This window comes from Diadema setosum, chromosome 21 (genome assembly GCF_964275005.1).
Source record: "Diadema setosum chromosome 21, eeDiaSeto1, whole genome shotgun sequence".
NCBI lineage: Eukaryota > Metazoa > Echinodermata > Echinoidea > Diadematoida > Diadematidae > Diadema > Diadema setosum.
In genome coordinates this window covers 30,235,568-30,255,391 of record NC_092705.1, presented here as the reverse complement: position 1 = coordinate 30,255,391, position 19,824 = coordinate 30,235,568, and the positions used below count along the sequence as shown (strand labels likewise).

At 38.4% G+C, this 19,824-nt stretch overlaps 1 protein-coding gene and 1 pseudogene across 1 annotated transcript in view; both read left to right on the top strand.

Annotated features, from left to right (window-relative positions):
* Positions 1–6,219, top strand: part of LOC140244476 (uncharacterized) — a 6,783-nt gene extending 564 nt beyond the window's left edge. Inside the window, exon 2 of the mRNA XM_072324108.1 lies at positions 5,281–6,219. Coding sequence (XP_072180209.1) covers positions 5,281–6,219 — 939 coding nt within the window. The remainder of the gene's footprint in view (positions 1–5,280) is intronic.
* A 6,074-nt stretch (positions 6,220–12,293) lies between these two features.
* Positions 12,294–14,011, top strand: LOC140244475 (uncharacterized; annotated as a pseudogene).
* The last annotated feature ends 5,813 nt before the right edge of the window (positions 14,012–19,824 follow it).

The following is a 19,824-nucleotide window of genomic DNA, read 5'->3' as shown; positions in this document are numbered from 1 at the left end:
TTTTTTTCCAGGTAAAACAGGATATAGGTCTACGTCGAAACTACAATGATCTTCAGTGACTTTCTTTCGGAATCAATCACGGTATATTAGAAAAAAATACAGCAAAAAATGAAATGCAGACATACAAAGTGAAAAACAAGACCGGAGGATATCATTGCAGGCTTAAGCACTTGTTAAGATGTAGCTACGAAGGGAGAAAACTTAAAATCTGAAATATCTTTGTCTTGAATGTATAAATATTCATGCTCTGTGTAATGAGGTTGATATTTAATGCTGAAATATGCGTACAACATGCCATCACTAAACGCGTCTTGTCTGCAGCGTTGCTATCCAACTTTCATTTAGGCAAAAGGGATCCATGAGTTCATTTTGCCCAACAGATAAAAAGGTCATACCAGTCTCGCCCGACAACGACATTTTATGAAATACCGCTCTCTCATTGATCCTTGATAAAGCAATAAAAGCGAATTAATACATCTCTCATGAAGCATTCATGCTTGGCAACAAACGACCCGAAAATCGCAAAAGTCAGAAAAATAACTCACAAGAATTACCGCTGGGGTATAAAGTCCATAGAAGAACAACAGATATTCTCCATTTTGAATTTTTCACTGTTGTGACTGTGGATAGGTTGGAAGCGACATAATACTAGTCTGGAGGAGTACATTAATATTTCAAAAATTGTCAGAGATTGTACAGCGTTGACATCTGGTACGTCTGGTGCATTTGACATGTCTTATTCCCGGAACTCGATTTGACCAACTATACACTCACAGCGAAGTGGATTTTAGAGACAAGAGACATAATGTAAGTATCACATTGACAAGTATAACAGTTTTCAAAGGAACACTACAGTCCGATGTCAAATTAACTTGCTAGAAATTCCAAACAGAAGTCATTTACATTGATCAAAGAATAAACTTCTATGCACTTTGTACGTAATATACGTGTAGCTGGGGCCCTACCTTTCATTTTGTTACCCCATCTTTTTGATGATTGTTGATTACGTTAGTAAGTGTGAATTCCACATTTTTCTTTGATTTTTAGTTTTACATTGCATACAGAGACTTACGATATCATGCATTTCTAAGACATAATTTTTATGATTATATGAAAAAAATTGTCCTACACCGACAAACTTTTTAAGAAACGTACAATCAGGTAAGATCTGAAGAAGGTCCTGACCAAGATGCTTAGTAAGCATGATAAGGCTAATGCATTTCAACGTCTACTGCTGTTCAACGCCTTACTGTGATATTGAAGCAACCCACAAATGTCAAATTACAATTAAACAGTGTTATGCAGAAACACATAAATTTGATGTGAATTTACCACAACTTTTACTCGTAACATCATATTATGTTCTATAGTTTGTTCCTAAGCATACGGAGTACAGTATATCCCCCCCCAAAAAAAAAAAAAAAAAAAAAAAAATTACAATTAGATTTTCGCACTGATAACACCCAGTATGATTAAACTGTCTAAATGCTACTTCAGGGTCTTAAAATATAACATCTTAGCTCTATTTTGCAGAAACCTGATTCAAATTGGTTGAGTGATCACATAGAAACGTGAAAAGTTATAAGCATATCATTAGTCTGATTCTTCCAAGTTTAGCACTTCGATGCTTTTGTGTGTGAATACAATAGACAGAACTTGGAGGGAAGGAATTCTTGACATCCTTTACAAAATTCCTCATTTCTTTTTGACCAATGAAGCAAATCGAATGGGGTTTTATGTAAGATGTGGGCAATGAATTGTAGTTTCATACCCTGAATCTTGATGGATTCACTATTCTTAAAGATATCGTTGCGGAGGGTCCCGTAGTTTCTTTTTTTTTTTTTGGGGGGGGGGGGACATACGGTAGTGTGCATATAGAGATTATATTACACCAACTTTTACAGGATGGTTTGCGATTTATTGTTGGAGTGTGACTTCAGTGACATTAACGTGACCGTGCATGACACTATTGGTTTGGTTTGGTTTGGTTTATTTCTGCACTTTCTTTCTCCAAATATAATTGCAAATGAAAACAGAGTGATACAGAGTATGCAACAACAACAAAAGAGAGTTAACATACAAATCAATACAAAACATATCATTTGCGTAACAACATCAGTCTGTAGTAACATATATGAATCAAAATAACATATTAAGGCATACTGTATCTATGAACAAAGAAGAAATGATTACAGGGGACGGTCCTCATAAGCAGAGCTTGACGTGGATGAGGCCCTATCTATATATAATACAAATATAATACAACACCAATTATATATGTACTCATGAAACTCTTAATCTTGATTCACGAAACATGTTTTGCGAAAGAAAAAAAACGGAAAAGAAAAACAGTGACTTGACGTTTAAAAAAAAAAGCACGAGGCAATATTGACTACTGCATGGGATCGTAGACAATAAAAATGTAGGTGTGTGCGAGTGACAGTGCGTCGTGTGTGCAGGTGACAGTGCAAGAGAGAATGAATGCTATATAGCATGCCTATTTTGGGGGTAAGGTATGTGCTTTACGGAGGGTATGCAATATACAAATAAGTGCCCCTGTAAAGTCAAAGAAATGAATGTCATCATTTCTAGAAGAAATACAGATTAAATATCAATACTATCGTATAAATCGATAGGATACGAATGATTCAATTTATCCTCTCTTTTGTTGAAATAAGCATTGATAAGTTTTATTGAAAAATAATCACATTTGTGTGACTCGCTCGTGACACCTATAAATGGGCCTGTTTTCGAAGTGATATACCACACGCAGAATATACAAAACTTCCACTGTTGTACTGAAGTGAATATGTAAATGCAAACTGCAAAGCATTAGGTGATATGAATCTTATTTTCATTAACTTGTTTAAACTAGGACTCAACCCACAGACTGCATTTTCCCCCGAAGTTTCAGATACGGTTATGGGCTTTAAGCTTGTAACTTTCATAACAAGCCTGTATTCATAAGATAATTGAGATATGAACATTTTAATGTTCCTCTGCACGAAAAAAACATCTTAATCAACATCAAGTACTCGAGCTTCATCTTTTTTTATTTTGTTGTTATGACCCTTTACATGGAATGGCTGCGAAGCACTTAGCTGTCCCGCATGCTTCACTGCTGTCTTACTCAACAGAGCACGACAATACACCAGTGGTTGCAGACTTTCAACAAAGGTCATTTGAAAAGCCGTCGCCAAGGACGTGGAACATTTCAGAAAGATGGTAAGCAAATTCTCGCTTTAGTGAGGGAAAACAGTTTGTAAACTTGTTAAAGGGATTGTATATTTTCGCTTGAGATGGGGCTTCAGGTTTTAACTCTTTTATATTTTTTCATATAATGAGAAACCTCTTATGAAATATGTATAAGAGCATGCATTTCAAAAGAGGAGTGATTCAAAGTTCATTTGATGAAAATTGATTTTGAAATGGCTGAGATATCCAAAAAGAAACCAATCGTAATAAAAGGTGGGACACATCTTGTATTAGGATGGGTCTATTTTACTTTGCTCTTGGATAAGTCAGCCATTCCAAAACCAATTTTCATCAATGTTAATGAACTTTAAATTCCTTCTAGAATTGTTTCCTCCTTAACATTACCCAAAGTGATTTCTATGTATCCTGCAAAAAGTTAAAGGCTAAAACCTCACCTCAACCAAAACTATGATCTCCCTTTAATTTGTCTCTTAGATGAAATCTTCCTATTCACTTGTCTCTTAGATGAAATCTTCCTATTCATTGGAAATAGTATTTATCGGATGGCGCGTTCTTTCTGAATTGGTTTATTATGTAGAGTTAAATATCAGTCGGTGAAACTCGGTTAAAGGACACGACCATGACAAATTAAGCATGAAGAAGAAGTACGAACAAAAAAAAAAACAAGGTAAACCAGATAAAGGGAACATACCATTACCAAACAAAAAGGCCTGTTTTGTGCGTTTCAGGGGCTGCAGAGCGTGCGCTTTGTGTGTGCGCGTTCTCGCGCGCAAAAGTGTGTGTGTGTGTGTGGGAGGGGGCGCTCCGTTGCATTCAGTCCTGACTTCTACGGATCATTGGCCTGTATTAGAATATGGACCAAAAACTTTAATTGGTTTGGGATTTTTTTTTTTTTTTTGCATCAACATCAATGAATGAAGTGCCAAATATGAGGCCAAGAAATTGTGGCCTTTTCGCATTTTTTGATAACGGACATCACTGTTTTAAGAAGTCTTATGAAAATTCTATGAAATTAGATCATAAAACTAAACCTTTTCTCTCCTTTCATTAAGACCACTTTGTTTTACCTGATTTAGGGATATCTGAGATATTTCAAAACCAATTTTCATTAAACAAACTTTGAATTTCTCTTAGAATTATTGCATCCTCTTCCACTAACTTTTCTGGCTACGTCTTCCTTCCCTTTCAAGTGTTTTTCCCCGTCTCCAAATCACCATCCTAACTGCTTTCAAAAAAGCGATGTCTTAACCCGTTCCGAACGTGATATGGCCTTTGCATTAAATCTATGGGCATTTCAGAATTCGGTATGTAATGGGTTAAACTGAATGTCATCTGCGTGGTCAGATGAAGAAGTTTAGCAATACAGTGGACTCCCGTTATATCGAAATCCTCAGGACCGGCAATTTTCTTTCGTTTAATCAATTTATATATATATATATATATATATGTATATATATATATATATATATCCAAACAAAGAATAAAGAGAAAAAAACATAGAGCAGATAATGTTGCGGCATGAGTTTTTACTTCACTGTAACCGGAATTTCATTGTAACTGGAGTGCACTGTAGAAGTTTTGATTATCTCTTACGCATCACAGAAAGTTTTCTTCTCATCCTTGTTTTGTTCTATTTGTTCGGTTCTGCTTTGCTATACGTTCTTGATTTTCTCGTTTTATATTTTGATTTTGGGTGTTTTTTCAGTAAAATTCAACATCCAACTCACATTGTCATGAGCAATGGCCTACTCTTCTTGGCGTTTGTAAACCTCATGTACCAGTCTTCGGTTTTTCAGGAACCACCTAAAGGTTGCAGTTTCAGCAATCTTGATCGTTTTATAACTGTTCGAATATTTCGTTTTTATCTAGTTTATACATTTAGTTCGTTTGAACTGTCGCCTGTAATTTTGCAAGATTATGAAAATCGCAATAAAATATTTCATCTTGTTCATAGAACAAGCTTGCAGTGTTCTCTTACAGTGTCTAAAACAATTTTCAGAAAAATGCTTCTGCATTGAAGATATGCAAATATTCCTTCAATGATTCTTACACTGTATCTTACAGGGAGAGCCCAGTGAATCAACCAAGGACGTCACAATCGAATCGATGATGACGTCAGAGGAAGGATTTCGCTTTGTACGCGATGTTCTAGGTGTGGAGTCACCCGAAGAAAAGATTACCTCTGATCCAAAAGGGCTCCTAGATGATATTGTGCTTTACTGGCAACAAATCATCCCATACCAGACAATTCGGAGCATAGCCACGCCCAAAAAAGAACGGCACCGCCCTACGCTCATAGAGATCAAGAACGATATATGGGCAAAATATGGTGGTCGCTGCTACCACAATAATGTAGGGTGTTTCATGGTGACAAGAGCTCTTGGCTACCAGGCAACTCTGGTACCAGGTGACTTCCTTGGGGCAATAGGCGAACACGTGGTTATTGTAGTATACAACCTCTCTGGGGAAGGTAGCAAGCACATGGCGGATGTGGGCACAGGGGGATGGCCGACATTCCAGCTGATCCCGCTGGACTTTGAGAAGGAATCTCCCGAGTACCACGAGTCCTTCTTGATCTACAAGTTTGTGCGACGAGGTGATCTCATCTTGCGCCAGCACAACGCGGAAAGCGACCCGGTGGGAGCAGCTTTCTTCAAGAAATCCTTGAAGGACGGCTGGTACACCTATGCCGAAATCCATGATGAAATGCCCGTAGACGTCTCTCACTTCGACGACGCGATGTCGATGTTGTATACTGACATATCTGTGGAACCACTCCTCTGTAACATATGGTGTATGACATTTCCTAATCGTCGACTCCTTTCAATCAGGAATACCACTCTCTTGATAGAGAACGAAGAGGGTCAGGTGGAGAAAACTTACTTTCGGTCACGTGAAGAGATGATCGCCACTTTTGCTCGTTTCTTTCCTCAGTTTGGTGAAGAAGTGTTGAATGCTGCTATGGATGATGAAAACGTCACACTGAACTTCAACCGGAAGTAAACTTCAACCGGAAGTAGACTCCTATATACAAGTAGTATATTTTGAATGATTTATTATGTGCTGTCATATCACGCAATGATAATGCTTTCCCTTTACAATGAATAGATGGTGCGAGTAGCTCCAATGACTTTGAAAATGATTCAACATTAGCTGTGGTCAAGGTGGGCCAGCCCGCTAAATATTGACGTCAGCTATGTCACCGAACTCCCTCTTTCAACCCCCAACCCCCCCCCCCCCCAAAAAAAAAAGGGGGGGGGGGACGAGGTTCCAATAAATAAACCAACGAATAAAGATTATTAGGGAGCCGAAATCATTATACGTAACTATGCTTAACTAGGCGATTTATCAAGAATATTATATGTAAGGCTTCCCTGTCTCTCAAAAATGTTGGAAATGCAAGTCAGGACCTAATTCTGCAGAACCTAATCCTAAATCTAACCCAAACTTTATATCGTAAACCTAAAACTAACCCTAATCTTTACTCTAACCTTATCACTAACCAGTATTTAGCAGGGGGGGGGGGGAGAGATATTGCCCTGATACGATCAATCTAACTATCCATTTATCTATTCTTTCCCACCAAACCTATACGTGTAGACGTAACGTGTTATAGGGGCCCTGACTAGAAGCACTGCTTCGATCTCCAGAGGTTTCCACCATCAAGTTCATTTCTTTTAAACTTTGTATATGACAATGTACATATTTGTGTGTTTTTGTGTAATCTGCTGATATGAAGCTGAATAAAACTGAACTGAACTGAACTGAACTGAACTGAACAGTGTCTGCGGGGGATGATTTGCATTTCAAATGACTGGCAACCAACTATCACCTCTTCATGAAAGCAAATGTAGCATTTTTCCCTATAAACGTCGTAATCATCATCTGATTTTGACAAAACGGTTGCTGTTCTGCCCTCCTGACGTTGCGCTTTTGAAAAAAAAAAATTACTCGACCATGGGATAAAGTTCTCCCTGATCAAGTTATGCAAGTCTTCGCTATAATATTACACGCCCCTGCTTTTAAAGGGGATGGCTAGTAACTGATCAGTGGGAATGCTGGGGGGAGGGGGGGGGATGATTGTTCCAATTCTTGTGGGATTCATTTAAGAGTACATTATATAACTATTGTTGTGTGAAAATCATTTGCTTCAGAACAGTCTCATATTCAAGTAATGTGCAGTTTAGTGTCCCGTCACTGCTAACCTGGAAACATTAAACCGCACATTACTTGAATATGAGACCATTCTGAAGCAAACAATTTTCACGCAACAATAGTTATATAATGTACTCTTAAATGAATCCCACAAGGATTGGAACATCCCCCAGCATTCCCACTGATTCCCACTGATCAGTTACTAGCCATCCCCTTTTGAAAGGCAGAAGTCATTCAAGTGCAACATCCCGATGAAGGTTAAACGTTAGTAAAGAGTACAGTGAGTTCCGCTGACAGGAACATCAAACATTGTTTGCACGCATTACAATGTTCACTCCACTTTATTACGTAATATGCTAATATATACCACTGATTGCACAGAAAAAAACAGCTGACCTGGTCAGTTATTGCACAACCGTTTTCTCCACCGTTGGCATTTTCTTTTCGTCCATTTCAGGACATGCACTTACCACTAACCGGCGGTGTGTGTGTGTGTGTGTGTGTGTAATTCTTAAAGTTCTTAGAAAGAACTGAAAACACAGCAAAATAAACGGCATAGGCGTATAAAAAGTATATAAAAGTGCTTGCAAGCACGATAAAACAGCATACCAGTGTTTTATTATGAACAAGATATCGCCATCTGTAAATGTCATCTTATTAGTGCATTGTGACACACAAAGCAAGTTCTATCTATCGAATAATACTTATTGGTCAATTCTATTCTAATCAGCTTTCCATAGTCATCATCATCAACCTCATACATTAATTTAAAAATTCTATTCTGTGCTGTGAAATAGACTTAATAATATTTACATTTAAGGACTTTCGAATGAATTTCTTTGTAAAGGAGGGTGGAGGAATGTGTGCCACAAATATTTTCGAAATAACATTTGCAAAATCTTCAAAATCTTGGAGGGGGGCGGGGGATACCTCTTTCCCCCTCCCCCTCTTCTTTCCTGTGTACGACCCTGGCTTTTGATGACAATTATAGTAATATGGCCTACTCGCGCTCGTTAAAGGCATAATTCAACATTTGCAGATGAAACAAAAACCCAGCATTGAATTAGTTCCAAAATGGTTCCAAAATAGTTCCAAAAATATTCACAGTAAAAAGTTGAATCCGTGTAATCATTGTTAAAGGGTGTGTACAGTTCTGGTTGAGGTGAGGATTTAGCTTTTTCACGTTTTGCGAGATATTCAGAATTCACCCTATGAGATGTCAAAGAGCATGCAATTCTAAGGGGTATCAAAAGTTTATTTGATGAAAATCGGTTTTGAAATGGCCGAGATATCCAAAAACAAGGTGAAACAAAGAGATCCTAATAAAAGGCGTGGCCTGTAGTCTTTTATTATTATCACTTTTTTGAATATCTCGGCCATTTGAAAACCAATTTTCATCAAATAAACGTTGAATCCTTCTTAAAATTACATGCTCTTTCATATTTCATAATAGGTTTCTCATTATCTCACTTAGGAATGTTCAAAACATGAATCCCCACCTCTACCAGTACTGTACAGTCCCTATAAGTGTTGTTAAATACACAAAAAATTATACTAAAAATGTTTCCAGACTAAACCGTCTACAGTTACGGTTTACTGACAACCCCCCCCCCCCCCCCAAAAAAAAAAAAAAAAAAAAAACAACCAAAAAAAGAAAAAAAAACCCACTGATATATCCTTATATTGTAGGCTGTATTACGAAAATTGTATATGGTAGGATGTTTTGTGATACGACAGACCTACACATAATATGCATCAAATGTGATATCTTGAACATTTTTAAATCATTGATCTCACAGGTAAACAGGACCTTTAATCTTATTTACCCTGACGTCGATGCAACAACAAACCCTTGTCTGAGATGTGTCAACATTCAGCGCTAGAAATGAACCCAGACTTCCGCTGATTCTTGTCTTTATCGTGCTGTACACTGCCTTCATTCACAGTCCCGTGTTTCGCTTTGAACAGTCTCTCTCCAAACCTTCTGTATTCACTAGACCGCAAAAATAAAACCAGTGGAAGCCGTCTATCCCACGAAGGCCGATTGAAAAGCGTCGCCAAAGACTTATTCAGAAAAATGGTGAGTGAATTCTACATAGGTTCTGGAGGCGAAAACAGTTTGTTAACTATTTTGTATATTATGTCTCTTAGGCCTTTTTAATTGGAAAGGGTGTTTGAAGGTGAGTTCTTTTTGAATGTTTTTATTATGTAGAGTTAAACCAGCGGAGTCGGTATTTAAACTCGGGTATTAAAGGACACAAACATGACAAATAAAGCATTAAGAAGCCGTAGGAACGGATGATGACAAAGTAAAAAGGTAAGGGGAACATAGTGTTATTACAGACACAAAAAATGAGTGTTTTTTTTTGTTGTTGTTCATTTTGTATATTGGACGTTTGCAGGAGCTGGAGACCCTGGGCTTTGTATGTGTGTATGTGTGTGTGTGTGCGTGTATGTGCGCGTGTGTGTGTGTGTGTGTCTTTACCTTGCAATCCTGGCTTAATGGCGTAATGGTGCTGCCCATGCCGATAGGAGGGCCATAATACACAAATCGCCTCTTAGAATCGGTCTATTCAATACTATTTCTAGTACGCATGAAGCGTATGGGTGGAAATCACTGATATCTCTATGGAAGAACAAGATCAGTCAGTCGTGGTGGAAATGAGCTGTATGCTTGGCGGAGGTCTGCGCTCTCAGAGTGCTTTTCTAGTTATCAAAAGTGGTAGCGATGGACATCTCCGGGACATCTCCGTTTTTACGAAAACTGTGATAAAATCATTAAATTCTATGACATTCTCAGTTATCAAAATGTATCTTAAAATGTATTGAGCTTTGTGTGGTTTGTCAAAGCTAACTTAAAAATGAAGGGCATCCATGTGCAGCTAAGCATGCAAAAACTTTTCAAGGAATTTGAGCAGAAGTTGCTCAGATAATCCTGAAAAAAAAAAAGGTGTCGAGTATAGTGGTAGTACAAACTTGCGTAACTTCCTTTTTAGCATTTAGGTTCTGTTCTGTCAGTAGGCTAAGACAGGGAGAGGAAGTTATTTTTCCTTCTTTTTTCCCTCATGAAAACGTTATGTGCAGCTTATTTCAGACTTATATTCTCATCTTTTCATTTTCTTTTCCTGTTATCTATGGATCGGTCTTATAGGACAACGAATAAAAATAGTGAAACATCTCTGCAAAGCTTGAATGCCCCCTTGACTACATAACCCTTTTAGTCCAAAGTTCTAAGAGTAGGCTTCTTTGTTTTCTGGAAGCATTATCAACCAGCTTCCATTGGAAATCAAAGATCGTGCAAGCTTAATGGTAACTTATTTACTTTTGAATATGCATATGAGGCACATAAGGTCCATTTCATCACGTATATCTGTATGTGCGTTCGTAATTTGTGCACATAATTATGTCATTACATATCTGTGGACAATCAGTAGGGTGAGGGGATTGGTCACAGCTCGTTATTCCGAAGGTTCGTTATTCCGAAGGCTCTTTAGTCCGAAGATTCGTTATTCCGAAGGTTCGTTATTCCGAATTTCATTTTCGGATTAACGAATCTCTGGAATAACGAACCTTCGGAATAACGCCACAAATGTTCGGATTAACGAACCCTTTTTCATTTTCGGATTAACGAACCTCTAGGTATAGGGAATTTGTGTGTTTCGGATTAACGAACCTTCGGAATAACGAATCTTCGGAATAGCGAACCTTCGGAATAACGAACAGCACCCAGGGGGGATTAGCAGTGGAAGATATTGTCAGGAACTTATCTTGAACAGCTGCATATTATGGTTGAATTTCCCGTTCGCAGATCTTCAACTCTATAATGTATACTGTATAAGAAAGAAAAAAGCTTCAAGTTTGCACCTTCACGTGCTGTGACACAGTTAATGATTGTAGCACCTTAACGGGTGCAAGTTTGCACCTTTAAAGCTGCTCATTGGGCTGAAAGTTGCAACGTTAGTGCTCACAGCAAAGGATGCATGAATTCGTAAAGGAGAAATCCGGCTGATTTTCAGACTCTTACATTTGAACAACTACAAATTGGTTAAACTAGGTGCAGAGTTTCAGAATTCATAGTGACTGGGATAAGGAATAAGAATGTTTTTAAAATGTATATCAAATCACAATGGACAAAAATGACATGGCAGCTTCACCATAAGAATGCATGGGTGGAGGTTCAAGAAAGCAGAACAAAAATAAGAAAGCGTGCATAATTCTACACAGACTTGCTAAAGGTAGGGGATACCTTTTACAGACCTCCCAAAATGCAGCAAAACATTAAATATGAACTTCAGGGGACTTGTTTAGGCCACTGCTGAGAAATTTGGAAGTCAACAGTTATCTACAATTTGAATAATGCACAAAACTCAACTACTCAGTAGTTCTGTGTGTCAGCCACACTTAAGCCCTTTTGTTGCAGTCTTCTGTATTTTTTATCTATAAACACAAATCTAAAAGTATAAGAGCTGATGTAACAACATATATAGTGTGTGGCAAGAATGTATATAGAAATGTTTGTAAGTTTTGATGAACTTTCTTCACAAAATATACATGATGGACACACATGCAGTGCATGGGTCTGCAAAGGTAGCCTAGTAATGTACTGGAATTTACGGTGAGCCCCGAAAAAATTCAATTCAAAATCTAACGGTCAATAAAAATGTACTAAATGTTACCTTCCACTTTCAATACCTTATGGTAGTTTCTAAAATGATACTCTCCTCAACATACCACTGTATTTATACAACTCTTCATTTAAGGCATGCAAAAGGGATTCCCTACCTTTAAGCAACGGTATTTCTAAAAAAAAAAAAATATGTGACACTCGTACGCCATCATCCTTGCTTATTGTACGCTGTTTGGGGTTTTCAGAGGATTGGCTTCTCTGCTCAGGGACCACAATAAATTCCAGATATTTAAACATGGAGCTGCCGATTTATGTATGACATGATATGAAATTACGAAAATAACGTGGAATTCCCCTACACCACCTTGCAGAGCCAGTGTATTCAGCTTTTTCACTGATCTTTACGTAAAAATTACACACGCAGCCAGTCGACCGTTACCAATATGAGCCTATTTACGCTCCGATGCACGTGTTCACTGACACCTGGTTGGCGGACGCTATTCAGGGTTTTCAGAGATCGCTTCATTCGGATCAAGAATGTTTCCCCGTGTCTTAAAACTGGATGTTATCGTAGTAGTCGGACATTTGTTTCGTTTTGTTTTTATTTGTTCGCTCTGTTTTGCTTGACGGATTTTTTCCTAGTTTTTCGTTTAGATTTTTTTTTTTCGTTACCAGCAGCCAACAGAAACGTTTGCTTATACTTGCCATTTTTACGTCAATTAACCGCACGTCACAAATCCTTGGTCGTTCAGGAACCAATTTCGGTATAATAGTTTCAGAATTCTCGGTCGTATCATACAGATTATTTTGATCCATTTTCTTTTTCAATTACATCGCATACCTCGCCTGTAATTTTGTAAGATAATGAAAACAGCATTCGACAGGATTTCATCTGAAACGTGCAGGACGGAAGGTAATGACCACTGTTGTCATAAAACAGATTTACAGGTATTCGATCACTCTCTAAAACGATGTTGATGAACATTGTCTGGGCCTGTGCATTACAAATATTCAAATACTAGTTTAATGACTCCAGCAAAATTATATCCAACAGGGGGAGCCAAGTGAATCAACCGATGACGTCACAATTGACTCGGTGATGACATCAGAGGAAGGATTTCGTTTTGTGCGCGACGTTCTAGGTGTGACGTCACCTGAAGACAAGATAACCTCTGACCCGAAAGGGCTCCTAGACGATATTGTGTACTCCTGGCAACAATTCATCCCATACCAGACAATTCGCAGCATAGCCACGCCCAACAAAGACAGGCATCGCCCTACACTCTTGGAGATCAAGAATGATATATGGGCAAAATATGGTGGTCGCTGCTACCACAGTAATGTAGGGTGTTTCATGGTGATAAAAGCTCTTGGTTACCATGCAACCCTGGTACCAGGTGATATCCTTGGGCTAAAAAGCGCCCACGTGGTCATCATAGTCTACAACCTATCTGGAGAAGGTAGCAAGCACATGGCGGATGTGGGCACAGGAGGCTGGCCGACATTCCAGCTGATCCCGCTGGATTTTGAGAGGGAATCTCCCGAGTACCACGAGTCCTTCGTGATCTACAAGTTGGTGAGACAAGGTGACCTCATCTTACGCCTCCACAACGCGGAAAGCGACCCGGTGGGGGCGGCTGGCTTCAAGAAAACCTTGAAGGACGGCTGGTACACTTATGCCGAGATCCATCATGAAATGCCCGTGGAAGTCTCTCATTTCAATGACGTAATGTCGATGTTGTATACTGAGGTGTCGGAAGAGAACCCACTTCTCAGTAGCCTTTGGTGCATAGCCTTTCCCAACCGACGACTTCTTTCGATCAGAAACACTACCCTCTTGATAGAAACGAAGAGGGTAAAGTGGAGAAAACCTACTTTTGGTCACGTGAAGAGATGATCGCCACTTTCTCTCGCTTTTTCCCTCAGTATAGTGAAGACACACTGAATGCTGCAATGGATCATGAGAACATTAAACTGGATTTCAACCGGGAGCAGCCTGCCAGTATCTTTTGAACGATCATTAAGACGTTTTCTCTGAACAATGAATAGATGATACGCCTAGTTTTCATGATCTTATAGGAAAGGGGTGGAATCTATCGCTGGTCCAGCGGCCAGGAGCCACTTAACATTGACGCCAGGCAGGCCACAAAATTAACAAAAAAGTAAATTCTGATTTTAAAAAAAAAAACATAAATCAAAATTAGTTTGGAGTTCTTGAAATATACAAAACTTTTACTAAATTATTGAGAATATGTGTGCGTTTTCGACTTTCAAATTATAAAATATTCTAAATCTGAAGTGCAATATCGTGCCACTCCATGAACGGTTTGTAATACAAAACAAACTTTTTTCTCCCACAAACGTTTAATCAGGCTCTGACAATATAGTTTAGCAAATTTTTTGAAAGTAATATATTACATAATCATTAAATAAAGGTATGTTAGAAATATCATATCAAATACTTCCTTTTCCTGATTCGTCATAGCAAGATTCACAAGTCAGCAAAACCTGATCAGCGTAAGGCACGGTGTGAGTGGTTTGTGGAGGGCTTAATTGCCCCTAGAGAGTTTCCTTGAAATTGACAGTATGCATGCCCTAGACATGCACGCGGTATCTTTCATATTCCATTTTAGGGATTGATAGACATTCCAGTTAGAATGATAAATGTGCAAACCAATTCGTATAATAGAATTCAATAAATAAATGTGAATGAATTCGTAAATAAAAAGAAAAATCATAACTCCTCTCCTCCGCCCAATTTCTCATTATTATACCAATGAATATTTTTTATTGATTAATTTTCAGAAAGATTACTACATTATTTCATTGAAAACAAACTGGGGAATAAGGCCCTTTTTCTTTCAAATATTTGTATGTATGGCAAGCATTGTAAGTCAACAAAGTGAACAATATAAAAATCAATATGACATGTGGTTGTGTCTCCTTCCTTGTTTTTGTCACTTTTTTTTTCTTTTGGAGTTATATTTCAAATATTAATATTGCATACAGGAAACTGCAATGTCCATATTAAAACAGCTATTAGCTTATCGTACTTGTTCAGATAAATCAATATATAAATGAATGATGAATGAAATATATCGATAAAAATGAAATAAGATAAAATCAGAACCTCTCCCTTTCATTATCTCTTTATTTCTGTGTCTCTATACCCTATGTTGGTAAAAGTCCCTTGCCCAACCCTCCTTTCCTTTCTCCTAATCCCCTCCTTTACCTATCCGCTCCCTTGTAGACCTACTGATCTTTTCCTTACCTTGTTTACGAACACACCCCACACATGGATGGATGCATGGAAACGGTTCCGGTCAACAAGGCCACCATCCGGTATGATAATGAGAAAAAATGTTATTACGGACTGGTGGGTTAACTTTAACGGGGTCATTGCACAAGACCAACATCCATGGGTCATACTGTCCACGAGTCCTACAGCCCACGAGTTCGACACTAGGAAAATAAAGCCCATGAGACCGACACCAGGTAAAAACAGCCTATAACGAGTTCGACAGATACAACACGGGGTTTAATGTGTCGGTCTCGTGGGCCTTGTTTGCTTATATAGTGTCGAACTCATGAGCTGTATGACTCGTGGGCTGTATAACTCGTAGGCTGTATGACTCGTGGGTGTCGGTCTCGTGACATGCACGGTGGCGTATCTACGGGGGGGGGGGGGCAAGGGGGGCACGTGCCCCGGGCGCCACTCCTTGGGGGCGCCAAAAACTAAAAAAACACAAAAACAAAAACAAAAACAAAACAAAAACAAAAACAAAATCGCCCGGACGGGAAGAGGGAGAATGGAGGGGGGGGGGGGGGGGGGGGGGGCAAAATGACAATGTTTATTGTGTTCACACAAAAATTCCATGTTTTGCAAGCTGAAATACAAAAATTTTCGGCTCGCTCTCTGCGCTCGCTCGCCAAAATTTATCAAAGAGAAAAATAGATGACGCGGACAAAATGACAATGTCTATTGTGTTCACACATGTCATTTTATATTTAGCAGGCAAAATGTTACACGGAGCAGCGGCTGCGATTTCTTTCGTTCTGAAGCGATCGCCGATTAGATCAAAAGAGGACGCAAAAACCGAAAGACGCAAAATAAGAACAAAACGTAATGTTGACGCGGAAATATACAAATTTCGGCTCTCTCACTCGTACTAATTTAGAGTATTTTTTCAAGTTCTCAGTTTGTTGGTATAAATCTTCATCTATAAGGCCGTCACTATAATTATCTTGATCATTGTTGATTAGAACTGTAAGATTTAATAAGCAAAGAATGACAAGAATTCCATGTTTTGTAAGCTGAAATGCAAAAAAAAAAAAAAATCGGCTCAAAAGATCAAAAGAGGGCGCCATCAGTTTCGAACATACGGTGGGGGGGGGGCGCAAAAAACAAACAAATCAAACAAAATAAGAACAAAACGTAATGAACGTAATGAAATATACAAATTTCGGCTCACTCGCTCGTACTAATTTAGAGTATTTTTTCAAGTCCTCAGTTTGTTGGTATAAATCGTTATCTATACGGCCGTCACTATATCTTGATCAGAATTGTAAGATCTAATAAGCAAAAAATGACAAGAATTCCATGTTTTGTAAGCTGAAATACAAAAATTTATTACATTTAAATCACCTTCAAAAGACCCCTTTTAAGTGCTTGAAAAAGCATATCATGTGGACTTTTTCTAAAGTTCCCACCGGGATGGGGTTGGGGTTGAACACTTTTTCAGAAATTAATAGGGGCGCAATGTTCGCGCTTGCCCCGGGCGCCGTTTTCCCTATAGATTCGCCACTGCGTGCACCCCTTTAACGATAGATACAGGAACAGTGTTGCCAGGTGGTGATTTCGGTAACCAAAAAGGGTGAAATTTGGTGATTTTTGAAGTTGTTCGGTGACAAAATTTTAGCTTGGTAACCAAATCAATATATATATATATATATATATATATATATATATATATATATATATATATATATATATAATATATATATTATATACATATATTATATATATATATATATATATATATATATTATATATATATATTTGTGTGTGTGTGTGTGTGTGTGTGTGTGTGTAGGACACTCCTATTATGATGCAATGTTTAGATACCCCTTTTCCGATTTTTCATGTTTGAAGATGCACTCCAAAAACATTGCAATTTTACCCTTCCAATAGTGAAAATACCAACCATTGGCAATTTCCCGTTAAACTTTGACCTCAGACATAATACACCTGTTCTTTTTTGTTTTTGTTTTTTTTTTTGCATTTGACCTTTGTATCTATGTGATATATTTACCTCAGACAATTTTAAATTTGTGGTTATTAGCTCTGACATTTAATGAATGTTATATTTTTACGTCTTATATTCTTAAATTTGACATTTTTAGCTCTGATATTTTTACCTTTGACATTTTCACCCGTAACACTTTTACTGCTGATATTTTCTCTGACGTTTTTACCTCTAAAATTTTACCTTTGATAATTAGCTCTGACATGTTCTACCTCCGACGTCTTATCATTTACCTTATATCATTACCTGTGACATTTTATACGTCTGACAAAAATAATTACCTCCTACATTATCACCTTTGAGATACTTGCCTCTGACATTTTTACCTCTGACAGCATCACCTCGGCCATTTTCACCCATACATTTCGTCTGTAATTTCTAGCTATAAACATTTTTACCTGACATTTCACTTCTGACATTTCATATTTCTGACATTTTACCTTTGATATTTCGTATGTCTGACGTTTTTTACGCCTGGTTTTATTACGTCTGACATTCTCAACATCTGATGTTTTCATTTCTTACATAATGATTATCTAACTCCACGTTTTCACCTGTAAAATGTTTACTTCTGACATTATAAAACCTCTGACATTTTTCCTCTGATAATTCAGAAGTTCACCATTATCACTTCTTACATTTTTACCTCTGACGTTATTACCTCTGCCATTTTTACCTCTGCCAATTTTTCCTCTGACATTTCGACAAGCACGGTCTCGCCGTTTCAAAGGGAATGCCGTTCTCATTCCCTTGAGAACGGCGAGAACATGCTTGCCGAAACGTCGGGACTGGGTAGGCCCTTTTCAGGGCCAAACACATACCGTAGAAAGAATACGTGGTGCACTTTGAAATTATTGTTGCCATATCTAATATATTTAAACAACCATTCGTGCAAAAGCGAGTAACAATTCTGAGTGTGTAAGCTGCAGGTGTTGGGCTGACCCAGGATTGCGTAATACTGTCTCTAAGGACGCAAACAAAAAAAAATGCATCCAACCATGTTATTAGTGAGCTTTCGCAAGCACGACGCGCCCGGTAGTTGAGCGTGCCGTATGCAAACTTTGCTTTTGCTCATGATTAAATCCGAGAAATGTCCTGTCCTGTCCTGGGGAAAACGAGAACGGTCCTCGGCCAAAATGGCGTCCGGCCCGGATGCTTGGCAGGATTGAGCCAGCTAGCCAGCCAGCCATCTAATCAACAATCTTGTCGCTACGCCTCCGTCCACATAGGAAAGCGAAACAGCTTTGCGAATAGATATGGAACGGGAGTCCAAGTACCATGTACGGGGACCAGACTGTCACAGCTGAGTGCTTCCGCGTACTCTTGGTCTTCCCGTCGTGTAGCGAAAGCTCCCTAGCTATAATAACCACGAGACGCACGTGAATAAGTACCCTTCAAAGGACTAGACAATAAGTGGCATGTCATACTAGGGACATCTGCTTTTCCCTTGGTGCATGCTGCCCTTGTTATACTAGCATGCAGCCTTCTATTTTGCGGATGTCTAATTCCCTGTCATCGATACACCAATAGATTTTCGTCAATGGCGCTGCAGTGGCAAGTATTCAGAGCTTTAAAAGGAAAATGGTTCATCCTTTTCTCTTGCTGATTCCTGTTTCCTTCTGTATGTTCTCCATTGGCATCCATTCACCGTCCTTGTTCGTAAAATTGCATTGCTGTCACCGGCAATGTACACATTCAGTGCTACCACTATACTGAGGTGGTCAATCGAGCTTGACGAACGAACCAATGAAATCCGACTTGTCAACGAGGGCTGTCTGAAAACATGCAGTTACAATGGACACGGAACACTTCAGCGAAATGGTGAGAAAATCATCTCTTTAGAGCTAAAAAACAGTTTGAATAACAAGCAACTTGTCTCTTAAGAAATATTCATCTGCTGAAAGAGGTAATGAAGGTTGATTCTTTTTTTTTTTTTCTTTTTTAGGTTTGGGCTTTTCCTGTAAAGATTAATGTTAGTTAAATCAGTAAAAATCAACTGCATCACAGGATAGGGATAGATGAGAAGCTGTACAATGAAATGAACATGCGAAACAAGGGGAACATTATTTATACATTGTACGTTATGTCCTAGGCGTTACAAAAAAACATTTCACACAATTTAGTTGAAGGTGATTTGAATATGAGAGCATGAATCAGTTTCGTGAAATCCATGATTGATTTTAAAGACAAGATCCGGAATTCTCGTCAAATTTGAACCCTCTGTACAAAATTGAACTTTACACAAGAACCAATGGTGTGTATGTGAGTGTGTGCTTACAATGACTCTAAACAATACACATGAATACCAAGAATTGCACCTTTTCAGAGCTTTGCTGACCAAGAAACATGAACGCTTTATTAATAATTCATGTGGATTGCCATGGGCACTGCTAGTCTGAATTCATGGTAAAGGGTAAAATGCATGCACATTGAAAACATAAGCACATGTTTTCATGGAATAGCATACACTACATTTCAGGATGAGTAAAGAATAGCTGTGATAGTGGAATTTCTCATGAA